General features: G+C 35.2%; 1 protein-coding gene and 1 long non-coding RNA gene across 2 annotated transcripts in view; one reads left to right on the forward strand and one right to left on the reverse strand.

The window, feature by feature from the left end:
- The window catches only part of LOC131836668 (uncharacterized), a 56,303-nt gene that overhangs the window by 29,819 nt on the left and 6,080 nt on the right, over positions 1-20,404 (forward strand). The window lies entirely within an intron of this gene.
- The window catches only part of SGPP1 (sphingosine-1-phosphate phosphatase 1), a 35,538-nt gene continuing 23,119 nt past the window's right edge, over positions 7,986-20,404 (reverse strand). The window contains exons 2-3 of the mRNA XM_059182273.1: positions 20,093-20,182; positions 7,986-10,433 (exon numbers count right to left, since the gene is read on the reverse strand). Coding sequence (XP_059038256.1) covers positions 9,882-10,433; positions 20,093-20,182 — 642 coding nt within the window. The 3' untranslated portion in view covers positions 7,986-9,881. The remainder of the gene's footprint in view (positions 10,434-20,092; positions 20,183-20,404) is intronic.

Here is a 20,404-nt window from a genome sequence, read left to right on the forward strand (position 1 = left end):
CTGAAGACAGAGGCTTAACTGACTGAGCCATCCAGGCGCCCCCTATCGACAGAATTTAAATAATTCTTCACATAGCCCTTCAGCAAAATACTTAGTTGATTGGTGTTTGTCTTTGAGATGAGACATGTGTTGGGATTGCTCCAGAAGCAATTATATCTATTTCCATGGCTTTAGATTTCACTGGATCAAACATGGCCTGGAGCCCACTACTTCTAAACATTCCGTTAAACGAGACAATTACTTTTTTTTTTAAAGATTTTATTTATTTATTTGACAGAGATCACAAGTAGGCAGAGAGGTAGGCAGAGAGAGAGGAGGGGAAGCAGGCTCCCCACTGAGCAGAGATTCCGTTGCAGGGCTTGATCCCAGGCCCTGGGATCGTGACCTGAGCCAAAGGCAGAGGCTTTAACCCACTGAGCCACCCAGGCACCCCAATTACTTTTTTTTTTTAACTTTTTTTTTTTTAAGATTTTATATATGTATTTGACAGAGAGATCACAAGTAGGCAAAGAAGTAGGCAGAGGGTGGGGGAAGCAGGCTCCCTGCTGAGCAGAGAGCTTGATGCGGGGCTCGATCCCAGGACCCTGGGATCATGACCTGAGCCGATGGCAGAGGCTGAACCCCCTGAGCTACCAAGGGTCCCTGTAGTTACTTTATTTTTAAGACCATTTTGGGATGCTAGGGGAAATAGAGTAAGGACTACAAGAACTTACTGGCCATGAAGAACAATAGTAGCAGATCTGTTGTTTAATTCTTATTTAATCTATTGTTTAATTCTTGCTATTTTTCTTAAAATGGATCATACTTTTTTTTAGTATAGCAAGTTTTTAAATATAAAGATTAATGTAAAAAGGAAAAATTAATGTAATTAATTTTGTAATTGTAATTACAAAATTACAATTAATTACAAATTACAATTAATTTGTAATGTAATTAATGTAATTAGCAATAAACATTTAAAATGATAGTTGCACAGTGTTCAGTAAATTGTTCAGTGTTCAATAAATTGCTATAGATATATAAGGCAGGGAACCAAGAGAGATGATTAAGACCATGAGATGATTAAAGATCAAACTTGAGATTATTTGCAGAGGTAATTTTAAAAGTCCTGTTCTATCTTCTTACAGTCCTATGGTGATTTTTGTGATATGAGACAATTTGAAATCTAACAAGATTGGAACGGAGAATACATTCTTGATATAAGAATGCAAGGCTTTCTCTTTGGATCTGAGCTATTAAAAAAACAAACAAACTTGTTTTATGTTTAAAAATTTGTGTATTAATGGCCCTGGGTGGGTTAACTGTCCGATTCTTGATCGAAGCTCACATCCTAATCTCAGGCTTGTGAGTTCAAACCTATGTTGGGCTCCATACTGGGCATGGAGCCTACTTTAAAAAATAAATAAATAAAATACATAAAAATTATATATGAGAGCTCTTTAAATTTTTGTGAGGAAAGGAAACAAATGATGTTGGGGAAGAAGACAGCATATCATCTTATTTACTCATCTTTTGTTGGCTCCCTGCCTATATGTAGTCATGTGCAACTACAAAAAGACCAAGAAGTGGTGGCTGGGTAGCTCAGTCAGTTAAGCATTGGACTCTTGATTTTGGCCCAGGTCATGAACTCAGGGTCATGAGATGGAGCCCTGCACCCGGCTGTGTGCTGAGCACGGAGTCTCCTTGAGATTCTCCCTCTCCCTCCGCCTCCCCCCTGCTCTCACACACATGTGCTCACTCTCACTCTCTCTAAAATAAAATTGAAAAGAAAAACACAAGAATATTCAGAGTAGCATTATTATAGCAAAAAATTATCAATCTGAAAGACCATTAATAGCATGATGGTTAAATAAACTGCGGTAGAATTATGTAATTATACCATGCAGCACTTTAAAATAATAAGGCAGATCCATTCAGTCATACATAAACAAATGTGTTGAGTCCCTACGAAATCTACGTGCTGGGAATAAAGCATAGAGTATGACAGATACGGTCTGCCCTCACAGAGCTTCCATGCTAGTGGGAAAAAAATATAAAAAGCAAATAAATAAACATGGTAATTTCAGTGCTATGAACAAAAGGCAAGATGATGTGATAAAAACATGCAGGAGATGGGGAGGGGGGTCTCCATTAGATAAGATGACAAAGGAGCACTTTATTGAGAAGTGCTGTTTAACTGATTGAAGAGGGGAAGGCATCCATATGAAGAGGTAAGGGGTACAGATATTCCAGGCAAGGGAGATGGCAGTGGCAAAGTCTGTGATGCTTGAGTTAGATAAATAGGCCATTGTGATTAGAACAGAGTTTGAGTCAAAGAGGTAGATAGGGCCAGATTAGGTAGGGCCTTGATGACATTCTGAAGGTGTTGGGATTTAATTTCAATGACAGATCTTCCTTCACTTAACACAGGTTTATGTCCTGGTAAAACCCACTGTTAAGCTGAAAATATCAAAGTCAAAAATGCATTTAATACACCTTACCCCCTGAATATAGTTTAGCATAGCCTACCTTAAATGCGCTCAGAACACATTAGTCTCCATTGGGCAAGATCATCCCACACAAAGGTTATTTTATAATAAAGTGTTGGATATATCATGTAAAATATTGAATACTGTACTGAAAGGGAAACACAGAATGGGTGTCTGTGGTATGTATTATCCACACCATCACTTGGCTGACTGGGAGGAGTGTCTCCTGCCACTGCCCAGCATCACAAGAGTATGGTACCACCTATCACCAGCCAGAAAAGATAAAAATTCAAAATCCCATGTACAGTTTCTAGTGTATAAATATCACTTTTGCACCATCACAAAGTTGTGAAGTTGAAGGTAGAGCCATCATAAGAAAATCACTAAATGATATTCAGGAATAATGTCCTGTTTTCTAACAGAACTTATATTTTTAAAAATGCCTTTCTGCAGTACACATTATTAAGTTTTAGAAATGTTCTGGTGAACATTTTGTGGGGGGATTTTATGTTTGGCTTACTTTACTTTAAAAAATTTTTATGAGGCCCCTCGGTGGCTCCATGGGTTAAGCATCAGCCTTTATCTCAGGTCATGATCCCAGGGTCATGGATCCAGCCCTGCATCCCACTCTGTGCTCAGCAGGGAGTCTGCTTCTCCCTCACCCTCTGTCTCTCACCACCACTTGTGCTCTCTCTCTTGCTCTGCTCTCTTTCTCTCAAATAAAATCTTAAGGAAGATTTATAACTTGATACTGTGCTCTACAATTTTAAAATGTTTTATGTTACAGGGGTCTTATTTTCAGAAATGCAGCATGAATCTTCAAGGTTCATACCAGGTTTATGCTTTAATGTCATTTAACATGCCTTATCCAGCATTCTCTTCTGTTTTAGTTCTGAATGAGATTCCCAAAGATTTTTTTTTCCTTTTTCATTTACACATCCATCCCCATAGCTAGCACCATTTTTTCAATGTACTATAGAATTACTGAGCTCTTGGGTGTCTACCATTTCCCCCTACTTTTATTTTTTAATGAAGAACTATTTAGGGTGATTACAATTCAGAACTATTTGGAGAAAAAGTTGAATTAGGTAGTACTTCAAAGTCGCTTTAAACCTTGCCATTCAAACCAATGTTGTGACCCATGTAAAGCAATTAACTCATTGTTTCTTTTCTGAGACACTTTTAACTTTTTAAAGGGGTGTATGCAAACTTTTTGTGGACAAAACAAGATATGCTCCCTCAACTCTATTTCCTTAATGGAAATGGATTAAAAGTTGTGTTTTTTTCCTTTAAATTTTAGTAGTACACACAATAGAAATATTCCCTTTGTTTTTACTTGGTCTAATATCTAATATAGTTTAATTTTAATGTTGAAAGGGATCTTAGAGAATATCAAGTCTGACCTCTTCATTTTATGTGCGGTCAGGTGAGGCAATTGTGTCTCGCAGAAGGCAACTGTGTCTCATAGAAGACAGAGCTAGTGCCTAAAGGTATAGCAAATTAGAGTTAAAGTCCAAAATAAAGTAAAAACAAAACTTCTGGTCTTCTGATTTCTTCATCTGTAACATACTGGCTTGAGTGTGTTGCTTTTATTCCACATACCTGTTTTATCACTGTGTTTTAGAGAGAACAGACACAGAATGGGAACATGAAAGTCAATTCCAGTTTCGTACTAGCGTCTTCACACAAGAGTGGAATTCATACACAACCGTTTTCACAAGAATGGACAAAAGAGTTCTCTGTAAAGTGTCAGAGTCAGGATTTGAGCAAAACTGCTGCTTGCAAGCTCAAAATCTGAAATGAACTTTAGGAGACATTAACATATCATGACGTGGAATGCATTAAAGTCCCCCAAAACAGAAGTCTATAATCTTTCCTTTTTACTTATAAAACCATCTCATGGAACAGTCAGCCAAGTTTCTTTGGAATGAGAATTTCAGGTGAACGATGTATATGGAATACCTGTACTCAGAGAGCTGCAATAGTTAATCACATGTTGGAGGGCTAACTGTAAGGTAAATATGTCTTTTTAAAATAAGTCATACATACCCTTAATAACTCAAGAGCCTTCTTGAACAACAGTGTTGAATCAGGAAAATTAGGTGGTTGTAGGTGTAGTGGGGATTACCTCATACATGAGGAACATATTTTGGTGTCTGTGATTCTACTAGCAAACATGCTTTCTACACTCACCTTTCACAATCTTCATGTCTCAAGCAGTTGGGGTTAGTCATATGTGTGATAGGTTCTGACCTCAATCCATAGAAGAAATGTTATAGTCTCAGTATGGTGGGGTAAGAAATAAGTTGAAAAACAGCAACATTATTCCCAGAACATGGCTGGAAATCCCAGAATGAGTCCCCTGGGGGGCAGTTCTCATTATAGAACACATAAAGGCTGCTTGTAGCTGGTCTGCAGCCTCTTCCTTGTCCTCATGACCCATTTCCTCATGGTCTGTTAGCAGGATTCTGGGTGTAACAGTTTTACATCCACATAGTATAGGGATACTATAGTATATAGGCTCTCTGTCTCTCTCTGACAAATAAATACAATCTTTTTTAAAAAGAAAACAAAAGAAAAAAAAAAACAGGGCACGGTAGGGGCCAGTTGGTGGCTCAGTTGGTTAAGCAACTATCTTCAGCTCAGGTCATGTCCTGCAGTCCTGGGATTGATTCCTACATGGGGCTCCTTGCTCAGCAGGGAGTCTGCTGCTCCCTCTGACCCTCTCCCCTCTCATTCTCTCTCTCTCTCAAATAAATAAATAAAAAATTTTTTAAAAACCAGGGCATTGTAATAATTACAGGCAAAACATTTCAAGAATCTACATTATCCTTTTTTTTTTTTTTTAAGATTTTATTTATTTATTTGTCAGAGAGAGAGAGAGACTGAAAGAAAGCAGGCAGTGTGGCAGGCAAAGTCAGAGAGAGAAGCAGGCTCCCTGCCAAGCAAGGAGTCCGAGGCGGAACTCCATCCCAGCACCCTGTGATCATGACCTGAGCCGAAGGCAGCGGCTTAGCCGACTGAGCCACCCAGGCCTCCCGAGAATCTAAATTATCCTTTAAATATTTGCATAAAAGTGAGAAAATTCCTAGGAGATAAGTTGGTAGCATTTATTTACAACCTGAACTTTTGAACAGCTAAACCTTTTACAGGTAGGCTATTATGTAATTTTTAGCTTTTTTTAGATCATTGATGTCTTTGAGGATCTGATGGAAGTTGTAGAATTTTTTCCCCCCAGAAAAGTGCAAATACTGAAGCCTGTGTAGGGACTGAGTATTCATTCAACATGTATTAATTGAATGCCTCTTATGTCCCATGTACCTAGAAGTAAACGAAGTACAAGCTACTTTTTAAAATACTTTTAGTATAGTACATAAAGCAGTTTTACAATTCATTTGGCTTTCAGAAAATCAGGGGCAACCTCCTACAGTGCAAATATATTCTGTCATATCCTTTTGCTTGCAGTGCTAGGTGCTGGGCTCTTTAAACTTATCTATGGAAATTGCACCAAAACTAAAGATGATGAAAGAAAAAAGACAAAAATTAAATACCCAGTAGTTGAGTATTAACAAACTAGTGTTTGTTTCTGTAAATGCTTTTATTTTTAAAAATGTTTCTTCTGTTTTTCTTTGAGTTTTCCGTCCTGTGAATCTCACAAGGAAGGCATTTGTTTATAAAGATCTGTAGTGATTTGGTAGGCTGAAAAATGAGTTTTCTAAAATGTCCTTTACAGTTAGCATGTTAAACTCATTTTTATTGTGCTATTTACAGCTTAAGTAACCACACTTAAAATTCAAATGTAAAGAGATTTCTTTTTAACTTATGTCTACTACAGAAGAAACTGGAAGAACATGACCATAATTTGACAAAATACCCTGCATGGTACCATCCACTATATCCAATTACAGTACTCTTCTCAAACTACTGCTTGTTCCCTTTCTCAAAAAATCCTTAGCAAACAAAAGCTCCCTTCAGAAAAGCTAATTCAGCTATAAAGCTGATTCTTATTTTTTTAAAGATTTATTTATTTTAGAGAAAGAATTCACATGCAGGTGTGGGGAAGAGCAGAGGCAGAGGGGGAGAAGCCAACTCCCCAACTTGGGCTTCATCTCAGGACCCTGAGATCATGACACTAGCCAAAACCAAGAGTTAGAGGCTTAATAGACTGACCCACCCAGATGCCCCTAAAGCTGAATTTAAAAAATTGGTTCTTACTCATGTCTAGATTAAACAGGTTTTTAAATCTAGAGAAGACATTCTTTGTTAACAAGAATGAAATTGTTTTGCCAATAAAAAAAATCTTTGCTTTACAAAACTGTGTTATCATATACTCAACAACATTCTAGAATTTACTCATCCTTATGGAAATTTTTTTTTGGAAATTCTCTTTTAAATTATACTTGTATATGGGGCACCTGGGTGGCTCAGTGGGTTAAGCCTCTGCCTTCGGCTCCAGTCATGATCACAGGGTCCTCGGATCAAGCCGCCCCGCATCGCATCGGGCTCTGCTCAGCAGGGAGCCTGCTTCTCTCTCTCTCTCTCTCTCTGCCTGCCTCTGCCTACTTGTCATTTCTCAAATAAATAAAATCTTTAAATAAGTAAATAAATTATACCTGTATCACTTTGTTGTCTTTGAAATATTTAATAAGGATTACGTATAAAGAAAGCTAATAAATAAAAATAATTATATAAATCTACTGTAGTAGCATTGTTTTATATTAGATCTTAACATGAGTTTCTGGCAGACCTAGTTTTGCAATTCACATATCATGACATTTTATCTTTTTCTAATTAGGCTCTACCCCCAATGTGTTGCTTGAACTCACAACCCTGACAGTAGTGCTCTACCTACGGAGTCAGCCAAGTGCCCCATCACAGCATTTTAAAATTACAGAATGAAATATCCTTATGTTTATACAGCTTAGAAAGAATACCTATTCCTAATATTATGTTTAATTCCTGAAACAATGAATTAGCAGTCAACTATATATAATACTATTGGCCACAGTGTGCTGAAACTTATTTTATTTATGTTTGTTTTTTTAAAAAAGATTTCATTTATTTATTTGTTTTTAGAGAGCAAGTGAGCATGAGTGAGTGGAGGGAATGGGAGAGGGACAGAATCTCAAGCAGACTCCCCACTGAGCACAGGGCCGAAGGCGGGTCTTGATCTCATGACCCTGAGATGATGACCTGAGCTGAAAGCAAGAATCAGATGCTTAACCATCTGAGCCATCCCAGGCACCCCTATTCATTAAGTTTCTTAAAGAAATATTATGAAACTTTTCACTAAGAGTACAGCATCAGAATGATCATAATTGGAGCCCAAAGTCAGTTGGAACCCTAAAGAACTTCAGTGTCTTCTATTACTGATATTCTATTACTGATATTCTATTACTCTGATTTTAAATAAAATGCTTCAGAGGAAAAGCCTGCTAAGCATGAAAATCCTAGGCATATTTTATAAATCTCTATCAGATAATGCAGACACAAATGCATACAAGGCAAACAAACACCTTCAATTCTGAATTTGGCTTTTATTTTAAAATACACTTAGCATGAACTATTATAGGACAGAAAGTAATAAACCACAAAGAAATGGAGTATTTTCAAATACCTTTTAAGCTAGATATAAAAATTAATAAGATAGCATAGACCCAAATTATGGGCAATAGTCCCCAAAATTCGATTCATTAAACACATTTTGAAAGAAAAGTTCTTTGCACATTTTCCAACGTACCGATATGTTCCTAAGTGCCTTGGTTTCCTACTAATAGGTAAAGGTCCCAAATGTAGTTGCTTTATTTAAAATTATCAGATTCCGTGTTGGTAAAAATTACCATGTCCCTAAATTCTCAATCAGAATTATAAAAATATGAGCTCAAATCGTTATGCTGTCCAAAATAGAAACATCTTAAGTGGTAATTCTGGATAATCAGACAGATATTGCACTAAAGTCAGTAATTCCATACCTGATGCTCATTTGTATGGAAAGTTAATTCTCTTCTTTATGAAAAACTTACTACAAATAAACTTAATGTTAACCTAACTACAATTACACTTCAAAATATAAAGGCACAGACAGAAGAATAAAGAATAGTTTAATACGATACCCAAATTTTCCACTGTGAAAATAATAAAAATTGAAAAAAAAATAACAGGATCTGAAATACTGATACTTTTAGATTTTATAATTTACCTTAAGTAGCTAATAAATGGGTATTAAAAGTTAACACTGCTAAACCCAATCCTTTCTAAATAATTTAGAAAAACGGTTTACAAATGAAGCATGTGCATTGTCCCATCTATAAATTTCAATTACATTTCCATTCATTGGAAATATCTACCTGCAGTATAAACAATCAAGACAATGTACAAAAAATATATCTTGTTCCTGTAACTTACAATGCACAGAAAAATACCTACAAAAATGCAAATATTTATCCATTTAGCTTCCCAATAAATTAGTGAGAAAGTTTAGCCCATTCCACATTTCTTTCCAAGCAAAGGCTGAAGAATTGAGGGTGGCTTACTTCTAGCCCTGTTAGTTTGACATGTATTTTAAAAATATTTGCCTGATTATATGTAACTTAAGATAGAGTTAGCATCTTATTTTTATATCACAGTATACATGGCATTTCTTAATTCAGCAACAGAAAGGCACAATTAGCAAGCAATAAAATTCAGTACCTGAATTATTAAACTGATGTCCAGAACAACTGCAAATAAAGTACATTCAACACAGTGTACAGAACTTAAAAAAAAAAAAGGAATAAAAAACTAACTTTTCTGAAAATTTGGTCCATTAAAAATGCCTCCCATGTCCAACATCATGGGTAACATGAAAGGTGATGGCAGTGTAAAAAGAGGCAGTAAATCATTATGTGGTAGCATATGAATTCTGGCCTAGTAATTACGCAATTCAATTAGGAAATGGCTCCCATAGTAAATAAATGTTAAATATATCTGTTAATAACAACGTGCCTGTATTAAGTCAAGATATACAGGTACACTGTTTGCATATTATTATTGACTTTATAATACAGCCCCACAGTTTAAAATAACTTAGGTATATTATTTCATATATAACATATATTTGATACATAACTGTACATTATGTATCTTAATATATATTATATATAACTCCAATTCATAACAGCATAAAATTCTCCAAACATTACATGAACATTCTAAATGGCTACTTATCATTTTTTCCCTGTTAAAATAGCTCAGCTCATCTAAAACAATATCTGGATGTGCAATGATAAAATGCACTGACTCTTATGAATTTACTTAAATAATTATTTAAGTTAAATTCCTGCAAAAGCCTAACTCTGATTTGGCTTTTAACTAGAATATATTTTTAGATACAGGAAACTGATACCCTCCTTTCTTACAAACAGTATTTCTTCATCAAGAGATACCAATAAAGAAAAATATGTAAGGAACCAAAAATGTGATAGAGAAACCAACCATTCCATAGGTAATATACCGATAAGGAAGTTCAACTTCCATGTGTTGTCTTGCTTTTCGAACATCATCACATGGTATATTGAAGATTTTACAGGCTAAAGGAATGGTGATTTTTTTCATTATATCTCTGACTATTAATACAAATACCATCCCGATGAGGATCCGCAATATGGCTTTTCCACACAGAGTCACTGTAATGGGGGGCCTAGCTAATGGTAGAACATCCAGAGAAGGATCTAATATTAGACCTATGTTATAGGTAACATGAGATCCACATGCAATTCCAGCACCACTTCCTAGAATCTCAGCTGTGTCTCCTCGGGATGTACTCCAGGTGTCAAGAGTGAAAGAAAAGATCCCCAAGGCTAAGTGAAGCCCGATGATGATTAATGGAGCATATTTGTGAGTTTGATTGAAGTTGTCAATCAGGTCCACAAATGGATAGAAGATAGCTAAGATTAAAATGGTATATAGGAATCCAGCAATAATATCCTGGGAAAAGAGAAGAGTAGAGCTGTTTACATTTTAAATGTTAATAAATATAAATTTTTTAAATGTCACAATTTCAAAATAAACTTTACTAATTGACCATATAAATAATTAAAATTTTTAGTGATAATAAAAACATTAATTTGACAATAGTAATGAAAGTATTGCTTTCATAATTCTACCTTTTTATAAATTATATATATACACACTATACAAAAATTTATATTTAAATCCCCAATAATAAACTATGCCTAAATCATGTAGTTTCTATTTCTAGGAAAAACAAGACTACACAGCTCCTTAAACAATAGAAGGATTAGGGTCACCAATCCCAACAGAGTGGAAAATTCACATAAATTCACATATTACCAGTATGAATCTTCGGGTATGCTGTCTCCCAATTCTATTAATCTGTATCCTCCACAAATGCATTTAGAAACCTGAGTTTTGGCTAAGTACCTGTTTTTAAAACCTAGTTTTTCTTCTTTCTGAGCTTTAGGGAAAAAATCTAGTTTTTCTTTCTGAGCTTTAGAAAAATGTTATGAAGTTTATAGTCTCCTTTGACTTCCTTTATACAGAAGTTAACATTAAACCTTCAAGCTTCATTCATTATATCAATTAGGTCATTCACTTTCACAACAGTGTAATACTTTGCTGTGTGATTATAAAGTTTATCCATTTTCCCACTGATGGTCATTTAAGTTGTTTATAGGTTTTGGATTAGTTTATTGGTTATGGCTGAGCTCCAGTGTTTTCTTAATTGGTATCTATTCTTAAACCAACCAGGGATACTATGAACAGTGCAACTATGTTTCTTTGTTTCGGTGTCCACTGGTATGGGTCTGTGAGAGTTTCCTAGGAACAGAATGGCAGAATCATAGGATATATGCATGTTCAATTTTATAAGACAGTAAAAAAATTTCCAAAATGTTTATGAAAGTTTACATTCCATCAATTGTTGGCATTTATTGATGTTTAACTTAGGTTTTCCTGATTATTAAGTATCTTTTCATAAGTTTACAGGTTATTCTCTGTGTAATATATATTTGTGTCTTTTTGCAGTTTTTTTTTTTTTAAGATTTTATTTATTTATTTATTTGACAGGCAGAGATCACAAGCAGGCAGAGAGAGAGAGAGGGAAGCAGGCTCCCTGCTGAGCAGAGAACCCGAACCAGGACACTATCCCAGGACCCCAAGATCATGACCTGAGCTGAAGGCAGTGGCTTAACCCACTGAGCCACCCAGGGGCCCTGTTCTTTTTTTTTTTTTTTTTTAAGATTTTATTTATTTGACAGAAAGAGAAAGAGAACGCAAGGGAGAGCACAAGCAGGGAGAGTGGCAGGCAGAGGGAGAAGCAAGCTCCCTGCTGAGCTAGGAGCCCATTGTGGGACTTGATGCCAGGAACCTGGGATCATGACCTAAGGTGAAGGCAGGCAGACGCTTAACCAACTGAGCCACCTGGGTGCCCCTTTTTGCAGCTGTTCTTTTATATTTTCTTTTTTCTTGCTGATTTACATGATTTTTTCATATGACCTTCATATAAATCATTTATATAAAATTTTTAATCAATAATGTGTTCTATAAACATCTCTTTTGGATTTTGTGGACTGCCTTTTCATTTTCTTTATAGTATCTTTTGGTGCACAGAAGTTCTAAATTTTAATATCATATTTATCATTATTTCTTGTTTAAGAAAACCTTCCCTACCACAAGATCATAAAGGTATGTTGTTCAAAGGTTTTGAAGTTATGAAGTTTGCCTTTTACACTTAAGACTTCAGTATACTTCCCCAAACTCCTGCCATTGTACTCACTGTGCAGCAGTTCTATAAAAACTCTACCAAGGATCAGCAAAGTCAATAGTACAATGCATTGTTCTAACAATATGAAATTCTACATCAGAATACAATGAAATGTAAGAATAGCTAAAGATAGAGACAATTACTAGAGTAAGAACTGCATATGCAGCTAAAAATTTTGAGGAAATTATCCTCTTTAACCACCACCTTCCCAGGAAGCTTAGCACATTGCAGACATGATGCAGATATTTATTGGATGAATGAATAAATGAATCCTTTACAGAATTTATCTGTTCTAACAAAATCTGATAAATTACTGGAAAGTGAATATCTTTACTCTGTTTTCAACAATTACATTACAACTATCTTTAGGAAAGCATTTAAAAAATTTATTTCCATATAGAACAAGTTTTTGTGGCTATTTTCTGATTCTAAAATATGAAATGAGATAATTTAAAAGTAATTGTGTTCTCTTTATAGAAGTGGCTGCTTTGATAGTAGGTCAAAGAAAGATATAATCACTTAGCAAAATGTTTATGAAAATATGAACTAAGGCAATAAATATCACTTGTATATTCAAACTCCTTAGGACACATAGGGCATTTCGTATCTGGCTTCTATCTAGCATAATGCTCTGGTGGAGCATGTGACTCTTTTCTCAGGGTTTTGAACTTGAGCCCCACACTGGGTACAGAGATTTACTTAAAAATAAAAAACCTTAAAAAATAACACTTCAGTGCCAGATCCCATAATGAATTTATAGACTCCATTTTCTGTCACCTCAGAATTACCTTCCCTTCTATATTTTAGGCAAACCAGTACATATCATTTGAGAGTCTGCTCAGGCATCTATCTCCTTCATAAATTTTCTCTTCCAACCCCCATAATAAGGAATTTCCTCCTCTTTACCTCCATGGCATCTCCAACAAACCTGCTACTACAGTTACCACATTTCTTTGCTTTCTATTTCTGCCAGAAAACCAAGAAGGTTCACAACTCCTGTGCCCTTTAAAAATCACTCAGGAACTTTACCAATATTGATGCCTGGGCCAATCCTTAGAAATTTTTTTTTTCAAATGTCCTCGGACCAATTGCCAATGACTTTTTTTTTTTTTTAAGATTTTATTTATTTATTTGACAGACAGAGATCACAAGTAGGCAGAGAGGCAGGCAGAGAGAGAGAGAGGAGGAAGCAGGCTCCCTGCTGAGCAGAGAGCCCGACTCGGGGCTCGATCCCAGAATCCCAAGATCATGATCTGAGCCTAATGCAGAGGCTTAACCCACTGAGCCACCCAGGTGCCCCATTCCTTAGAAATTTTGATTGAATTGAATTGGTAGGAGTAGGACACCAATTTTTCTTTTTTCTTTTTTTTTAAGCTCCCCACTGATTCCATTTTGCAGCCTCAATTGAGAATCACTGCATTACATATTTATTTTACATATTACCTCTTTAGTGATTTCTCAAAGGCAAAGACTTTATCTTATTTATACATAAATACCCAACTGCTGGCACACGGTAAGTAGGCAATAAATATTTGGTTAGTTAAACTGAGACAGTATTTCTTTAGATTCATCATACTGATTATATAATCTTGCTTGATAAGAACTCTGTAAGAGAAATAAGAAACTTTTCAACTTATTTCAAAAACTAGATGAAACTAATTTTTTTTTAACTTAGGCTAAAGACATTTTCAGGGAATAGTATTTTCTGTACTGAAAATATTATTATAATGCTTTACATTTAGTGCCATATTTGATCCTCACAAACACCCTGGTATGGCTCACCTCAAACATTTTGCTCTTTTGTCCCCTTTCAAGGAGTGTCCAAATTTGATAAAAATTTATGGTTACCTTGATTTCCAGTTTTTTAATAAAGAAAACTGGACTACTATCACAGAGCTATGTATTTAATCTCATAGATTGAAGGTGCTCAATACATTTGTTTAAAAAATGAATATTCTCAGCGTTAGGAATTAAATACTGGAGTGAAAAACTAAATTTCAAACTTTTTTTTGAATATGAGGTCTTCCATGAAAATTGACTGAAACTACTAAAAATTACCTAAGACTTCTTATCAATTGAATTTTACTGCAGGTACTCAAAGATTCCAAAAGTGGCCTAAATTGTGACCATGCTTTTGGATATGCAGCTGTCCAATTATATGACTGTCAAACCTCTAGCCTTCATATTTTGAATCCCTAATTGACATATAATTACACTTTTATGAGATCATGTTCCTTTGGTTGCTATCTTACCCTTTCTTCCCTACATAAAGGCATAGGTCTTGCAAAATAACTACAGGATTTTGGCCAGCAGGATAAAAGCTGTTGCTTTATTTCTTATTAACTTTCATGACTGATTCAAAATTTTCAGAATATGCTAATGTGGAAGTGTTCTGAGCCTTGTAAATCTCACAAAGAATGTGTACCAAGTTAGAAGTTTTAAATAAATAACAATGAGTTTTTTACATAAAACCATACATAATACATTTACTATAAGGTTAATTGAAAGGAAGAAGGGTTAAGAGCTCTGAAGTCATCTATTTTTTTTTTAAATTATAGTTTCCATACCATACATAGAAGTCCCTATTCATTCCTAGAAAATGTTTTTTACAGTACCTTAAAAAAATGAAAAAAAAATCAATTAAATGACTTTGAGCCTTTTTCCATTTGATCACTTTTTATATTATTATTACTTATTTAAGTTTTTATTTATTCATTTAAGTAATCTCCACACCCAGTGTGGGGTTTAAGCTCACAACTCTAAGATCAAGAGTCACACACTCCTCTGACTGAACCAGCCAGGTACCCCTACATTTGATCACTTTAAGAATTCTTTAAAATAATTCATAAAATTTAATTCTAGAAATATATTTCAGTACAACACAAAATATCCAGTATTTATTATCCTGTACTGTTTTTGCAGAGCTCCAGGAATATTAAACTTAGATTGTTACAAGATTCTCTATACAAATCTACCTCCTTTTCAGATTGAATTATTAATTATTTATGATATTACCCTGCATAGTTAAGGACAAACTGAACTTCCAGGCAACAGAAACAGAAGTAAGGAACAACTGAATTCAGGACATAAACATGATGCTATCAGTGTGGTATCAATTTCATGTATAACATTAAAATGTATAGTAGGTGGTTTTAAGCATTATAGACAAAGTGCTCAATAAAGAGAAAATGTTAAAGGTAACAAAAAGAACTTAGAGTAGCAAATAATTTTAGATACCATTAGTTATAGATAAGTTATCTATGATAATAGAGATCTATAATAATAATTTATAAAAATAGTTACCATTAATAATGCCCTCAAGTTAATAGATCACATTTGAATGGAATATTCAAGGTTATCAAATTTATGGTAAACAAAAAATATACTAAATTCAATAAAGATTAATTATATATTAAATCAAGTTTTATCCTTTTCATTTCTCCTGATCAGGAAATAGACCTAGAGAGGCTGTTGATTTGCTGAGATTAGAATTCAGGACTCCTGTCATGTCCTAGTGGGTTTTTTCAATTATAACATATTTTAGGTGTCCTACTTCTAATTTCAAAATGCCAATGATGCCAGCAGTTTCAAACAACAAACAACAACAAACAACAAAATGTATTGCATTTTATTTTATTATAAAGGCACTATTAAGGATAGATTTTGGAATGTTTTTCTTTAATAAAAATTCAAATTTAATGGAAACGCCTGGATGGCTCGGTCTTAAGCAGTTGCCTTTGGCTCAGGTCATTGTCGGAGGCAGGCCCCTGGCCAGGGCGGCCTCCGCCATTAAAAGATGGTGCCTGGCTAGTTGCCAGCTTAGGATTGCCTTGTGAGACTAAGCAGAACACCCAAAGAGGAAGTAAACAGCATTGGTTGCTAGCGAAGTTGTTCGTTTAGGTGCACAGCCTGATTCGCTCCCTCCTGTACCCTGCTCGCTGATTGGTTATGTAAGCGTATATAAGTGTGTAGACTTGCGGAAATAGAAGTGAGAGAAGATGCATCCGAACCAGGGCGTCTTGTCGTCCTTGCGGGGCGAGGGCGATAAATGGTGCCGAAACCCGGGAACTAAATAAAGGAATCTTGCAAGGTAATCAGCAGGAAAGCGGGGAGTAAAGGTCCGCAGGTAAGTGGGGACATTAGCCAAGTTCAAAAGTGGGAATTCTGCGGTAAAGCGGGGAGTAAAAATAGAAAAACCTTGCAAGGGAGAAGTCCGCAGGTAAGCGGGGTAAAACCATGACAAAGGTGGTGGGAAACTTGTACAAGACCGCAACAAGAAGCGGGGCGGCCATAGAGCCGGGATTTTCTTATCGAAACCCCAGGTAAGCGGGGAAGGGACCACGATCAAAGTGGTGGGAATCTTGTACAAGTCCGCAATAAGAAGCGGGGCGGCCTTAGAGCCGGGATTTAGCAAGACTGCAATAAGAAGCGGGGCGGCCTTAGAGCCGGGATTTAGCGAGTCCGCAATAAGAAGCAGGGCGGCCTTAGAGCCAGAATTTAGCGGCGAGTCTTTAACGTCCGTGTCTGTTGTCTGTGTGTTCATAATGGGATCTGAAGTATCTAAAGTGCGGTTGGAAGGGTCTTTAGAAGACCTGCTGAAAGCCAATGGAACTCCACTAAAAGCAAAAACTGCTCGGGCCTTTTTGAATACAGTGGAAAAGGCGGCTCCATGGTTCCTAGATGAAGGCTTGCTAAACATACCTCAATGGGACCACTTAGGGGAGGATTTGAAGAAACAATGCTTTAACTCTTCGCCTCAAATTTAACTTAACAAAAGCACAGGCACGGGACCTAGTAGTCTCCTGCAGAAATTGCGTGATCTTACTACCTGCACCATCCTTGGGGGTTAATCCTAAGGGTTTGTTCCCTAAGATGCATCCGAACCAGGGTGTCTTGTCGTCCTTGCGGGGCGAGGGCGATAAATGGTGCCGGCACTGGGATGGAGGCCCTCAATTGGGCTCCCTGCTTGGCAAGGAGCCTGCTTCTCTCGCTCCCCCTCCCTGCTTGTTTTGCCTCTCTCACTGTATCTCTTTATGTAAAATAAAATATTTTTTTAAAAATTCAAATTTAATATGTAATTATAGAAAAACTAGGAAATACAGATTAACAATAACAAGTACTTATTACCTAGGAATAGCCACTAATAAGACTCTCAAAGTTGAGTGTTCTAGATCTTTGTTTCTGGGTTTTGGGGGGTTTTTGTTTGGTTGGTTTGATGTTTATTTCTTGTCACAAAAGTGGGTTTGAGGGGTACACACTATTTTATAATCTGGTAGTATCTTTCTAAAAAGATTTCCACATATAGACATATAACCTTTCAGTACAATTTTGGGTTAGTGAATTGACAACACATTCATAATCTTACTAATGTAGAAACAAAATAGTAGTTTGACAAGTACCCATTCTAGTAACTTAAAATGGCCTGCCTTTTTATGAATTTAAATTTTGAAAGCTAGGTTTTAATAATAAAAAACAGACGTAGTAACTATATTTTTCATGGAATTAAGAAAATCAATTTATGAAAGTAGGTAGATGTTGAAAACAAACTAAGCTATTATTCTTTGTGTTGTAACAACAACAAAGCTTATGGCAAATACATCGGCTTAGATAATATGGTTTCTAAGCACCTATTGGAAATTCATAGGCCACATACTGCCTATAGTTCCATACTAATTTCACAATAAATTGTAAAGATACAAATTATTACTAAGAAAATTGTTCAAAATGCAGGTAATTAGCTGAAACATTAAAATATAGGAAAAAGCAAAAATTGTGGGAAACCATTAGATCCATTATGTAAAAAAAGTGGGGTTCATTATAGGTTTAATTTCATACATCAACTAGCAAATGATTAGAAGCAATGTACTTATTGATTAGGAAAAACTGTGGTCATAACACAGGGCATTATTTACATGTTTGCAACTTACCCGTGATTTTACTTTTAAAAGGAAAACAAAAATTTATAATACTACACGTAATAAAATTCAGTAGCTAGTCAGAATAAAACTGATGAAACATTCCACAAGACAAAAAGGTTTTTGAATAAAGGACTAGGGTTATCAGATGCATGATCTGAAAAATACAACATCAATATTGTTTTTACATCAGCTGATTCAAAAATAGGGGTACCTAGTATGTAAAAACTGAACTAAACTCAGCTTGAATATTTGACCCATCCACTAAACATCTGTTTTTTTAAGAACATGTCTTTTAGATTATGTATTCAATATAATCAGATGCTTACTACTCTTTTTATTATGATAATGAACCTATGGGTACTATTATCTAATATCTTTTCCTCAGAAATATCAGGGATCCATTTTTTATCATTCAAAGATGCAAAACCATTTGGTAGTTTTTTAGGAGTAATATTACTAACTTTTGGGATTAGAAGGGAATAACTAACAAGGCAAAGAGCTGGATAACGTTTTCTCTTGACAAATATTAGATCTGACCTGAAAATATGATACTTCTCTCATTATAAAATTAGTAGATATAAATCAGACAGAATTATGTGTAAATTCACAATTTGTAATTAATACCAATAATTATAAAATTATTGAACACAAATAATGTGCTTACTAATTTCCAACTTCTGGAAATTTACTAGTGAAGCAGCAGCTACTGAAGGTAAGCAATCTAAGTAAAAAATAGAAACCCAGTATTTCTACAGCTATGAAATAGTTAAGTAGATATTTATCAGTAGAAAATTCTAAAAGGATAAGAAGAATTTGTAACCAGTTATAAATTTTTTTATTCCATGAGTTAGTTCATATTTACTTTTTTTTCTGATCCTTTACCTACAAAATACATTATACATTCAGTGTACTAGCAGACACCAGACTTGGTGCAAGGGACAAAGAAAAAACATAGTTACTTTTCTTCTGATGCTTACTGTCTACTGACTTAAAAAAAAAAAAGCAACTGTAGTTTAGCATTAACTGCGATGCTAGATTTATGCTCAGGATGCTCTGGAGAAAGGTCACTTAACCAGTCTAGAGACAGGAAAGATGGGGAATGTTACAAGGCTTTTTTAAGAGATAAGAATGTTTTTGTCTTTGAGGAATGGATAAGATAGTTAGCTAGACAAAAAAAGGTATTCCAAGCAGAAGTTACAGCATTCCTAAAGGTATGGAGATAAGGAATACAGTTTACCTTTGAGTAAACTTGAGTCATTCAGTATGGCCTCACTTTTGTGTTTTGGAAGTAAAGTACAACAGCAGACTAAACACTGTGGAGAGGTGTCAGACTGGAAGTAGGGCTACTAATGAAGCTATTACTGTAATCTCGTGAAGAGATGATACAAGCTAGAATTAAAGAAATGCTGATGGGACGGTGAGGAGAGGCTAAAGAGTACAGGGTCCCTGTGCCACTGCTCTTTAAACTGAACAGCATTCTCAAAATGAAATAACTAGTGCAAGCGCTAAAATACTCTTGGGGAAAAAAAGAAAACTAGAGTTTAATATGTAAATATAAGTGATTTTTTACTAATAATAATAAATAGAGCTCTCCCGGATTTCTGTATTGCTGGCTTTCACTCAGTGGTAGAAGAGGCATAGAAGAGAATGAGAAGGAAAATCAAACTGAGACTGGAAAGAGGGAGAAACCTTATCCTGAGCACAATATCTGGTTATTTGTGATTGCTGGGAACTGTTTCGATAAAATACATGATTACTAAGTTAAATGTTCATAAAACATCATGTTTATATATTTATACATTATATATCTTTTAGCAAAATAAGATTTATAATAATATTTTCTCAAGTTTCCTATAAGCTTGAAAATGATTATAAAAACTATAAAACTGCCTGTCAATTTCAGAAAAAAACATAAAGCACAATGAACACAAAGTTTTCCTTACCAGAATGGAGTGCATTCCCATGTAAATTCTACTTAGGCAAACTAGAGAACACCAGCAGGGGATAAGAATCAGTCCATATATAAGAGGATACTGAAAGGGAAAAAAAGTAAAATCAGTTAAATAGGTTAAATTTAAACAAGGAAATAAATCACAATACCACAAAACTCCACAAAAACAAGAACTGTGTTTTTACTTTCCATTGTATTCCTTGCACCTAACCCCAAGCATGGCACATAGCAGACATTTAAGAAAAACTTTTGCAGGGGTGCCTGGGTGACTCAGTTGGTTAAATGTCTGACTTTTAATTTTGGA

This window comes from Mustela lutreola, chromosome 7 (genome assembly GCF_030435805.1).
Source record: "Mustela lutreola isolate mMusLut2 chromosome 7, mMusLut2.pri, whole genome shotgun sequence".
Taxonomy (NCBI): Eukaryota; Metazoa; Chordata; class Mammalia; order Carnivora; family Mustelidae; genus Mustela; species Mustela lutreola.